Source organism: Oncorhynchus mykiss, chromosome 10, assembly GCF_013265735.2.
Source record: "Oncorhynchus mykiss isolate Arlee chromosome 10, USDA_OmykA_1.1, whole genome shotgun sequence".
Classification (NCBI taxonomy): Eukaryota; Metazoa; Chordata; class Actinopteri; order Salmoniformes; family Salmonidae; genus Oncorhynchus; species Oncorhynchus mykiss.
Genome location: NC_048574.1, coordinates 43,577,351 through 43,589,767, shown reverse-complemented (window position 1 = coordinate 43,589,767; position 12,417 = coordinate 43,577,351). Strand labels below are relative to the sequence as shown.

General features: G+C 42.4%; 1 protein-coding gene across 1 annotated transcript in view; it reads right to left on the bottom strand.

The window, feature by feature from the left end:
* The window catches only part of LOC110533958 (transmembrane protein 164), a 47,016-nt gene that overhangs the window by 23,483 nt on the left and 11,116 nt on the right, over positions 1 to 12,417 (bottom strand). Inside the window, exons 2-3 of the mRNA XM_021618555.2 lie at positions 3,235 to 3,284; positions 423 to 489 (exon numbers count right to left, since the gene is read on the bottom strand). Coding sequence (XP_021474230.1) covers positions 423 to 489; positions 3,235 to 3,284 — 117 coding nt within the window. The remainder of the gene's footprint in view (positions 1 to 422; positions 490 to 3,234; positions 3,285 to 12,417) is intronic.

The window sequence follows — 12,417 nt, the reverse complement described above, 5'->3', positions numbered from 1 at the left end:
CTCAAGTAGTATTTTACTGGATGACTATCACTTTTACTTGAGTCATTTTCTATTAAAAGGTAACTTTACTTTTACTCAAGTATGACAAATTGGGTACTTTTTCCACCACTGCCCCAGCGGCACAATGTCTCTCTGACACCAGCAAACCACTCGCCCATACACGTGGGTCTGTGGTTGTGAGGCCGGTTGGACGTACTGCCAAATTCTTTACACCGAAGTTGGAGGCAGTTTATGGTAGAAAAATGAACATTCAATTAACTTCTAACAGCTTTGGTGGACATTCCTGCAGTTTTATATTTTTGTTCAGTGTGATATGCATCATGAAATCTTTGAAACTATGAAGGAGTGAAAGTCTAACTGTGAGTGACTGCAAAGAACGCTATTACAGTGAATTTAACTGATGCTAGATGATGGTTACTTACCAGTCTAGTGTTGACCACAGGGAAGACAAGGGCCAGTAAAGCACCGTTCAGCATATGGACCTGAAGCCTGTTGACAGAAAGAGCACACATCAGAAAATGTTTTGCATGTCAGCAAATGTCTAAGATGCATGACGTTCAAAATACAGAAATACAGCATGACGTTCAAAATACAGAAATACAGCATGACGTTCAAAATACAGAAATACAGCATGACGTTCAAAATACAGAAATACAGCATGACGTTCAAAATACAGAAATACAGCATGACGTTCAAAATACAGAAATACAGCATGACGTTCAAAATACAGAAATACAGCATGACGTTCAAAATACAGAAATACAGCATGACGTTCAAAATACAGAAATACAGCATGACGTTCAAAATACGGAAATACAGCTGGCCTGATGCAAAAAACAGCATCATATGATGCTAAATGCATTATACTGGCTGTATTTCTGTATTTTTAAAGTTAGTTATTTAGAGAACGTAATTGCTGACATCAAAACATTTTGGGACTAAATCAACAATGGACTAAAGAAACAAATACCAAAAGACGGTTTGAAAAACTCCACCCAAAAACGACGTTTTTGCTTAAGTTGGGTGAAGACTGGTTCATATGGCTTGCAGCCATACCATATGATACCATCTGCACTTGTCAGCGTCACTGTGCTAAGCTATAGAAACATGCGCTACACCGGTTTAACACCGGACTGGCGGTTTAATGCAATGAACTTGCATTTGATTGCTGACCATCTTCAGCACGACATATGTGACATGCCATATTCCTGAAGCTTGTGTGTTACATCACATTCCCTTTCCTCATGGAACTGTAATTAGCCTACATAAAAAAATCTAATTGTATTTATTTATTTTTCTTCACCTTTATTTAACCAGGTAGGCCAGTTGAGAACATGTTCTCATTTACAACTGCGATTTGTCACATTCGCAGAATACCACAGGTTTAGACCTTACCGTGAAATGCTTACTTACAAGCCCCTAACCAACAACGCAATTTTAAGAAAGCAGAGTTAAGAAAATATTAACTAAATAAACTAACGTAAAAAATAAAAAACGAACACAATAAAACAAAAATAACTTGGGTGACTGGAGTTGTACAATTTTTTGGGCCTTCCTTTGACACCGCCTAGTATATAGGTTCTGAATGTCAGGAAGCTTGGCCCCAGTGATGTACTGGGCAATACTCACTACTCTCTGTAGCGCCTTACGGTTAGATGCCTAGCAGTTGCCATACCAGGTGGTGATGCAACCTGTCAGGATGCTCGATGGTGCAGCAGTATAACTTTGAGGATCTGGAGACCCATGCCAAATCTTTTCAGTCTCCTGAGGGGGAAAAGGCATTGTCGTGCCCTCTTCACGACTTCGATGCGTTTGGACCATGATAGTTCATTGGTGATGTGATCGCCAAGGAACTTGAAACTCTCAACACGCTCCACTACAGCCCCATCGATGTGAATGGGGGCCATGTTTGGCCCTCCTTTTCCTATAGTCCACGATCATCTTTTGTTTCTATGCAGACTCATTCAGCTACATTTCAATTATCTTCTGACTGCCTGGCAGAAGGACAAAGCAGGGCCCTGATTGAAACAGAGAGGGTTGTGGAGGTCACCATGGCTGAGCTCCTGCCCCAGTCTTCCTAATGAGAGTAGAGGCCAGAACAGGGCTCAGGTGTCCTGCAGTGATCCCCACCTTGGGTTTCCTCCCCCTGCTATAAGACCCTAACACAGCATGACATTTGAAACCAGTGGCATGCAAATTTAGTTTCATCATCTGGCGGTCAGGCTGAGGTTCCTTCTCAGGATATTTGATAATCACAGCCGAGGTGTGTAATGTTGCAAATAAGTGTTTTATTTTGCACAGCAACTTAAAAACATAAGTGGACTCTCATTATTGAAGCTCATGTTGAAAAACATGCCATCATAGGAATCTCATGTTACAGTGTTTTGGCTTCCCCCTGTATGTTAGCTAGGCTAGGGGTTAGGTTTTTTGGGTTCAGGGAAGAGTTGGCTGACATGAAATTAATGAATTAATTACATACTATGCTGTTACTTAAATAATTGTCCTTTGTTATTAAATGCTAGTATGTTTTACTGACACAAACTTGTCTTGTGTGACTTAGTAAAATATCCGAGTGTACAGATTAATGAGTCGTTTGGGTGCCACCTCAGTATGTGACCTCCTGTGTTTACAATTGCCAGGAATTTAGCTACAGTATGTGGGAATTGCAGGGAGGAACAGAGAATGATGGCGATATCAGCTACCTTGAACTACACAGATGATGTAAATTACATTCTACAACTCTGTTCCCCGGCCCTGTTTCTGCACATCTGCTAACTGTCAGATAAGAGGATGTACTTTCTATAAAAGGAGAGACAACTCTGTTCGTTGGCCTCCAAACTATTTGAGTGATTGTTGAATTGCAAACTTTTTGCAAATCTCATAATAAAGTTGCTGTTTGAACAATCTACAGTCTCTCCCCTTTTGGTTAGAATTTCCACCACACATGCTATGTAGTTGCACAATAGAAAGTAGTTGACAAGTTGCTAATTAGCTCAAATTGTCCGTGATGAGATTCGAACACGCAACCTTTTGGTTGCTAGACGTTCACTTTATACACACACCCATCCTGAAGTAATCTTCACTCGTATGTAACCATACCAAACATAACACACTAATTTAGGTGTCTCAGATTAACGTTTACTATGTTACTTATAGTCTATAAGACAAGGCTGCCAGTTAAGGTGGGGGTTGAGATTCCATGACAGTGGGAGTGTGTAGAATGGAGGTACTCACCTAAAGATGACCATGGCTGTTTTACATGGCGGACAGGCCAGCAGGAAGATCTGTGGAAAAATAACGCTCGTCAAAAATGTTTTACTGATCTTGTGTTAAACTCCAAACCTTGTCATCTACATGTTGCTGTAGAGCATACTGGATATGCTGTCGTGCTACATGAGTTATAAAAGCTGCTTCCAAAATGGTCATAGAATGTGCATAGAATGATTTCAGTGACACCCAACATCTACAGGGGAAATATATATCTGAGCTGTTCTTGCCATAATATCTACTTGGTCTTTTGCCAAATAGGGCTTTGTTCTGTATACCACCCTTACCTTGTCACAACACAACTGATTGGCTCAAACGCATTAAGAAGGAAAGAAATTCCACAAATTAATGTTTAACAAGGCACACCTGTTAATTGAGATGCATTCCAGGTGACTACCCCATGAAGCTGGCTGAGAGAATGCCAAGAGTGTGCAAAGCTGTCAAGAAGGCAAAGGGTGGCTACACTGAGATATCAGCTGATGTTGAAGGGCTATATAAATACATTTGATTTGGACCCCTTAACACAACAGCATAAAATTACATTCTAGACGATTCTGTGCTTCCAACTGCCCCCATGCACAAAGCGAGGTCCATACAGAAATGGTTTGTCGAGATCAGTATGGAAGAACATGACTGGCCTGCACAGAGCCCTGACCTCAACCCCATCGAACACCTTTGGGATGAATTGGAACGCCAACTGCGAGCCAGGCCTAATCGCCCAACATCCCGCCTCTAATGCGTGTGGCTGAATGGAAGCAAGTCCCCGCAGCAATGTTCCAACATCTAGTGGAAAGCCTTCCCAGAAGAGTGGAGGCTGTTATAGCAGCAAAGGGGGGACCAACTCCATATTAATGCCCATGATTTTGAAATTAGATGTTTGATGAGCAGGTGTCCACATACTTTTGGTCATGTAGTGTGTACACTGGCTTCCTTCATGAGATGCTTTTTGTCCAACTCTAAACTACTTATTACAATATCAATTAAGTCAGGGAAGTTTATACATGACTTATAGTCAAAAGAACAAGAACACAGACTTCCAAAAAATATATACTTATCAACCATTTACATCACAGTAACTCTGCAGTAAGATTGTTATTGCACCCACTCAAACATGAGTCATTTAACCTGTAAACCGAGGTAGCTGAGACGATAGAATTACATGTAGAACTGACTTATACGCCCTCTGTCTGAGATCTGCAGTACTGTCCTGTCTCAATCTGTTGATCGCAGGTTGACTGAGGAAGACGAGGCTATCGAAGGCCAGGGTGCCACTAGTGAACTAGTCCTACATGTGTACCTACACCTACTGTGTACCCTAGTTTTTGTTTGATTTTCCTCCAGTGAAACAAAGTGTGCAGATGAGGACCATCTGTCCTTCCACACATTTCCTGACAGAGCCAGCGAAGGAGCAGGCTAATGACAGCCTGTGGGCTGAGGAGGAGCCAGTTTGTCAGCAGGAGTAAGATCCCACGTGACGGGAGACACAAAAGTGGAACAGGATCTGATTTGGAATGTTAAGTAATGGGATGACATCAGCACCTCCTTCCACTCGGCTCCATTCTAATGTGTTGTAAGTAGGCTGAGAACCACAAGAAAAACAGCATCTATCCACCAGCTCCCATTAGGGCTGGGCAGTATGCTGTATACAATATACTGGTATTGGTATACAATATACTGGTTTTTACGTTACATTCTATAACGTTATTTTGAATAATAATAAGTGACCTAAATCATTAGGTTGTTTGTGCAACAGTATCTTCTAAATCAAAGAGGAAAATGTGAAGCATGAATATATCAGCTACATGAAGTAGCTAAGAGAAGACATTCAATGTAGGCAAAGATTATAGGGTCCCCTAAAAAACACTGGTTCCTACCCTGTCACAACAAAAACTATTGCCATTTTCATGCATAGTCATGTCAAATAACACCTTATTCAAAGTGCCCACAATTATATCCTAACTATAGAATTAGAATAATCATTATATTTACATTCCAACAGTTCACCCAAGTGTTTAGCTCTAAATCGCAAGTCAAATCCAAATTGCAAAATGTTAAAAAAATAAGGCCTAGTTTGCTGGCCGATATCGTGCAGCCCCGCGTGGCATAAAATACCAACAAATACCGTCAAAATGTTTTAAAATACTGTGATATTTGCCCATATCGCCCAGCCCTAGCTCCCATGTGCAGTAGACCAGCACTCTGCATGTATAATGGCTGCAGAACTGATTTTAATTGCTTCCCCTCAGAGTGAGAATGATAGATAAAGTGAACACTTAAACCCTTTTAACTGCAATTTACTGCATAGGCTACTAACCCAAAGTAGATGCCCTCTAAAATATTTTTCACTGCCTGAAGCATTTCAAAAACACATCCAGACAAACACTTCCTGTGGCAGAGAGGTGGACACCGGGCAGGCAACTTTGTGGCTGGAGCAGGATGAGTGTGTAAAGCGGCCTATCCTTCCTGAGGGACAGAACTTCTTCCTGTCTGACTGTGGAGCAGTGAGGATCATGGGAGCACAGGGTTCAGGGGTTGAGCTCTGGCCTTGACAGAACAAGATAACCATGAGAATGACACATCTGCCTGAATGACACAATGTCCTCTAAGCATTACAAAACAGAAACACTACTAGCAGTCTGGCACAATACTCACTAATATGAAGTAGAGTTTAATATTTTCCCAGTATTTTACAAATGTTCCATGCCAATAATAAATCATTTTTCTCCTAGATAACCCTGTATTTCAGGCAAAAACCAGAAGTGTCATTCAAAAGCATATAAATAGGCCTGTCTGGATTTGATTAGACCTTTGATTGAAAATTCAAACCACAATGTTACAAGTATAGGCTAACGAATTTTAATTTTTAAATATAATAGGGCCTATTTGTGTAATTAGTAGGCTGATGCATTGACACACACCTTTCATAATATTTCCCCCAATGTTATTAGCGTACCTCTTGCTCTCTCTATAGTTGCTTCATTCCTTCCTACCTTTCAACAGTTACTTTAAATAAGTTTAGTTGTCCTTGTCTTAAATCATTCTCATGACATAGTTGAATAATATAGGACTAGAATTATATGCAGAAGGCTTTCACTTCTCTTCACGAAGATTGAATGGTTACGGGCCTGAATAAATAACCACTATAGCCTACCACCATCGCACGTTCGCTCTTCTTTCAAACTGCATGTGAGTTCTATTGGCTGCTGTATTTAACATTCAGGCAAACAAAAGCTTGAGTCTCTCTTCGAATAGTCTATAAGTAATGCAAAAAAATATATTAAAAAATGTCCAGCAAGCTATTCTAGTCTAGCTTTTCCGGCATGGGACTCCAAGAACTAAGGAGCGGTTTGTAAGGAGAGGCCAGCAGAGCAAAGGCGAGTGCGTATTGTGCAAGAGAAAAAGGCTTTAAGTTAGAAGCTTATTATGCATGCATAACCAATCATTAATTAGCTAAATATAACACTAAAACTGCATTGAATGTATTACCTGAAAGAGGTATGCTAGGACGTACTACTGTTCAAAAAGGTTGGGGTCACTTAGAAATTCTTGTTTTTGAAATAAAATAAAATTGTTTGTCCATTAAGATAACATCAAATCAATCAGACAAACAGTGTAGACATGGTTAATATTGTAAATGACTATTGTAGCTGGAAATGGCAGATTTTTAATAGAAAATCTACGTAGGCGTACAGAGGCCCATTATCAGCAGCCATCACTCCTGAGTTCCAATGTTACGTTGTGTTAGCTAATCCAAGTTAACTTCAAAAGGCTAATTGATCATTAGAAAACCCTTTTGCAAATATGTTAGTACAGCTGAAAACTGTTGTCTGATTAGAGAAGCAATAAAACTGCCCTTCTTTAGACTAGTTGAGTATCTGGAGCGTCAGCATTTGTGGGTTCGATTTCAGGCTCAAAATGGCCTGAAACAAAGATCTTTCTTCTGAAACTTTTCAGTCTATTCTTGTCCTGAGAAATGAAGGCTATTCCAGATGAGAAATTGCCAAGAACCTGAAGATCTCGAACAACGCTGTATACTACTCCCTTTACAAATCTAAGTTTGAGGTGTTCGGCTCACGAAGAAGAAGATGCTGAAGGAGTGCTTTATGCCATCTGTCAAGCATGGTGGAGTGAATGTGTTCTGGGGGTGCTTTGGTGGTGGTAAAGTGGAATACTTGTACAGGGTAAAAGGGATCTTGAAGAAGGAAGGCTATCATTCCAGTTTGCAACGCCATGCCATACCCTGTTGATGGCGCTTAATTGGAACAATTTCCTCCTACAACAGGACAATGACCCAGAGCACAGCTCCAAATTATGCAATAAATATTTAGGGAAGAAGCAGTCAGCTGGTATTCTGTCTATAACAGAGTGGCCAACACAGTCACCGGATCTCAACCCTATTGAGCGGTTGTGGGAGCAGCTTGACCGTATGGTACGTAAGAAGTGCCCATCAAGCCAATCCAACTTGTGGGATGTGCTTCAGGAAGCATGGGGTGAAATCTCTTCAGATTACCTCAACAAATTGATAACTAGAATGCCAAAGTTCTGCAAGGCTGTAATTGCTGCAAATGGAGGATTCTTTGACGAAAGCAAAGTTTGAAGGACATTATTTACAACCTTGTCAACATCTTGACTATATTTCCTAGTCATTTACACTTGTGTGTGATATACATATGCATGAAATGACTAGGAAATATAGTCAAGATGTTGACAAGGTTGTAAATAATGTCCTTCAAACTTTGCTTTTGTCAAAGAATATATATATATATGACAAGGTTGTAAGAATATATATATATCTATCACACACACACATATGCATGAAATGACACACATATATATATATATATATATATATATACACACACACACACACACACACACACACATATACATACATACATACATACATACATACATACATACGAGAGAGAGAGAACAGCAAATGTAGGCCTACCTGTCACAAGAAAAAAAGTTTCCATGAGATAGATGACATGTCGACATAGATGACTGTGCTCCATACTGAGATGGGCCGTCTTTCCAGCGACTCCTGTGGCGGGCCGGGCGCAGTAACCAAGGTTGCCAGGTGCACGGTGTTTCCTCCGACACATTGGTGCGGCTGACCGGGTTGGATGCACGCTGTGTTAAGAAGCAGTGCGGCTTGGTTGGGTTGTGTATCGGAGGACGCATGACTTTCAACCTTCGTCTCTCCCGAGCCCGTACGGGAGTTGTAGCGATGAGACAAGATAGTAGCTACTAAAACAATTGGATACCACGAAAACGGGGTAAACATTTTTTTTTAAATAAATAGATACAAAACAAAAAACAAAAAAAAACACTGAGTTTAAATGTATGAAAAGGTGTATGAAAACTTCCAACTTCAACAGTATGTTATTTTATATTCTCAAACTAACAGCAGTGCCTAAATGATGTCCTTCTATACAGGTATGGCATGCTCCTATGCAAATATTGTTGCTCAGTAGGCTAATATCAAACCAAATGTTATTCGTCACATGCGCCAAATACAACAGGTCCTTAGCTGAGTGATGAGCTTTAGAGGGCAATATGGCATTGAAAGCTGAGCTGTAGTCAATGAATAGCATTCTCAGATAGGTGTTCCTTTTGTCCAGGTGGGAAAGGGCAGTGTAGAGTGCAACAGCGGTTGCATCATCTGTGGATCTGTTGAGGCGGTATGCAAATTGGAGTGAGTCTAGGGTTTCTGGGATAATGGTGTTGATGTGAGCCATGACCAGCCTTGTAAAGCACTTCATGGCTACAGATATTAGTGCTACGGGGTGGTAGTTATTTAGGCAGGTTACCTTAGTGTTCTTGAGCACAGGGACTATGGTGATCTGCTTGAAACATGTTGGTTTTACAGACTTGGTCAGGGACAGGTTGAAAATGTCAGTGAAGGCACTTGCCAATTGCTCAGTGCATGCTCGGAGTACAGGTCCTGGTAATTCATCTGGCCCTGCGGCCTTGTGAATGTTGACCTGTTTAAAAGGTCTTACTCGCGTCGGCTACGGAGAGTGTGATCACACAGTTGTCTGGAACAGCTGGTGCATGCTTCAGTGTTGCTTGCCTCGAAGTGCGCATAGAAGTAATTTAGCTCGACTGGTATGCTTGTGTCACTGGGCAGCTCGCGGCTGTGCTTCCCTTTGTAGTCCGTAATAGTTTGCAAGCCCTTCCACATTTGACGAGCATTGGAGCCAGTGTAGTAGGATTCAATCATAGTACTATATTGACGCTTTGCCTGTTTAATGGTTCATCTGAGGGCATAGCGGGATTTCCAATAAGCTTCCGGGTTAGAGTCCCTCTCCTTGAAAGCGGCAGCTCTAACCCTTAGCTCAGTGAGGATGTTGCCTGTAATCCATGGCTTCTGGTTGGGGTATGCACGTATGGTCACTGTGGGGACGCCGTCGTCGATGCAATTATTGATGAAGCCAGTGACTGTTGTGGTGTACTTCGCAATGCCATTGGAAGAATCCCAGAACATATTTAAGTCTCTGCTAGCAAAACAATCCTGTAGCTGAGCATCTGCGTCATCTGACCATTTCCGTATTGAGCGAGATACTGGTACTTCCTGTTGTAGTTTTTGCTTGTAAGCAGGAAATCAGCAGGATAGAGTTATAGTTAGATTTGCCAAAAGGAGGACGAGGGAGAGCTTTGTACGTCTCTGTGTGTGGAGTAAAGGTGGTATAGAGTTGTTTTCCCTCTGGTTGCACATGTGACATGCTGGTAGAAATTAGGTAAAACGGATTTAATATTCCCAGGATTAATGTCCCCAGCCACTAGGAGCTGCATCTCTGGATGAGCATTTTCTTTGCTTATGGCCTTACACAGCTTGTTGAGTGCGGTCTTAGTACCAGCATTGGTTTGTGGTGGTAAATAGACCGCTACGGAAATGATGAAAACTATCTTGGTAAATAGTGTGGTCGACAGCTTATCATGAGACACTACCTCAGGCAAGCAAAACCTTGAGACTTAATATTAGATTTCTTGCACCAGCTGTTATTGAGAAATAGACAGACTGCCACCCCTTGTCTAATTGGAGGCAGCTGTTCCATCTTGCCGATGCACCGAAAACCCAGCTAGCTGTATGTCATCCATGTTGTCGTTCAGCCACAACTCAGTGAAACATAAGATATTGGTTTTGAACGTCCCATTGGTAGGATAGTCTTGATCGGAGCTCATCAGTTTTGTTATCCAATGATTGCACGTTGGCTAATAGGACTGATGGTAGAGGCAGATTACCCACTCGCCGTCGGACCCTTACAAGGCACCCCGACATCTGTCTCTTCTTCATGCGAATTACGGAGATTTGGGCCTTTTCGGGTGTCTGAAGTAAATCCTTTGCGTCCGACCCGTTAAAGAAAAATCTTCATCCAGTACGAGGTGAGTAATGGCTGTCCTGATATCCAGAAGCTCTTTTCGGTCATAAGAGACGCTGGCAGAAACATTATGTACAAAATAAGTTACAAATAACGCAAAAAAACCCACACACAATAGGTTAGGAGCCCATAAAACAGCAGCCCTCAGGTGCCATATCAAGTCTCAGATGGAAAGGCAAACAGATTTTGTCCTCTGTAGCACCATTGACTCCATTGATCAGCCAAAATAAACATAATACATCAATGTATTAAGAATTGTACATAGTAATGACATAACATTGAAAGCTGTGGAATGTAACAGCAATATTTAGACTTAGGGATGCCACCCGTTAGATAAAATACGGAACGGTTCAGTATTTCACTGAAAGAATGAAAGTCTTGTTTTCGAGATGATGGTTTCCGGATTCGACCATATTAAATGACCTAAGGCTCGTATTTCTGTGTGTTATATTATAATTAAGTCATTTGCCAGCAGCTCTTCACTGTGCTTCAAGCATTGCGCTTCCTGACGGCCAGCCCAGATGGTGAGGGTAGGTAGCAACAGATCTGCCACGCTGATCCTCAACTCTAGAGCTCCCCAACTCTAGAGCTCCCCAGGGGTGCGTGCTCAGTCCCCTCCTGTACTCTGTGTTCACCCACGGCTGCATGGCCAGGCACAACTCCAACACCATCATTAAGTTTGCAGACAACACAACAGTGGTAGGCCTGATCACCGACAACGACGAGACAGCCTATAGGGAGGAGGTCAGAGACCTGGCTGGGTGGTGCCAGAATAACAACCTATCCCTCAACGTAACCAAGACTAAGGAGATGATTGCCTGCCATCCAGGACCTCTTACACCAGGCGGTGTCAGAGAAAGGTCCCAAAAATTGTCAAAGACTCCAGACACAGACTGTTCTCTCTACTACCGCATGGCAAGAGGTACCGGAGTGCCAAGTCTAGGACAAAAAGGCTTCTCAACAGTTTTTACCCCAAAGCCATAAGACTCCTGAAGGAAATCACTCACAGAACGAGCTGTATGGCTGGTGGCATTGTCATGCTGGAGGGTCATGTCAGGATGAGCCTGCAGGAAGGGTACCACAAGGGAGGATGTCTTCCCTGTAACGCACAGTGCTGAGATTGCCTGCAATGACAACAAGCTCAGTCCGATGATGCTGTGACACACCGCCACAGACCATGACGGACCCTCCACCTCCAAATTGATTCCGCTCCAGAGTACAGGCCTCGGTGTAACGCTCATTCCTTCGACGATAAACGCGAATCCGACCATCACCCCTGGTGAGACAAAACCGGTGGGTTTGTGCCCATAGGCAACATTGTTGCCAGTGATGTCTGGTGAGGACCTGCCTTACAACAGGCCTACAAGCCCTCAGTCCAGCCGCTCTCAGCCTATTGCGGACAGTCTGAGCACTGATGGAGGGATTGTGCATTCCTGGTGTAACTCGGGCAGTTGTTGTTGCCATCCTGTACCTGTCTAGCAGGTGTGATGTTCGGATGTACCGATTCTGTGCAGGTGTTGTTACACGTAGTCTGCCACTGCGAGGGCGATCAGCTGTCCGTCCTGTCTCCTTGTAGCGCTGTCTTAGGCGTCACACAGTACGGACATTGCAATTCATTGCCCTGGCCACATTTGCAGTCCTCAAGCCTCCTTGCAGCATGCCGAAGGCACGTTCACGCATATGAGCAGGAACTCTGTGCATCTTTCTTTTGGTGTTTTTCAAAGTCTTAAGAACACACTTAAGAACACATTTTTATTTCCAATGA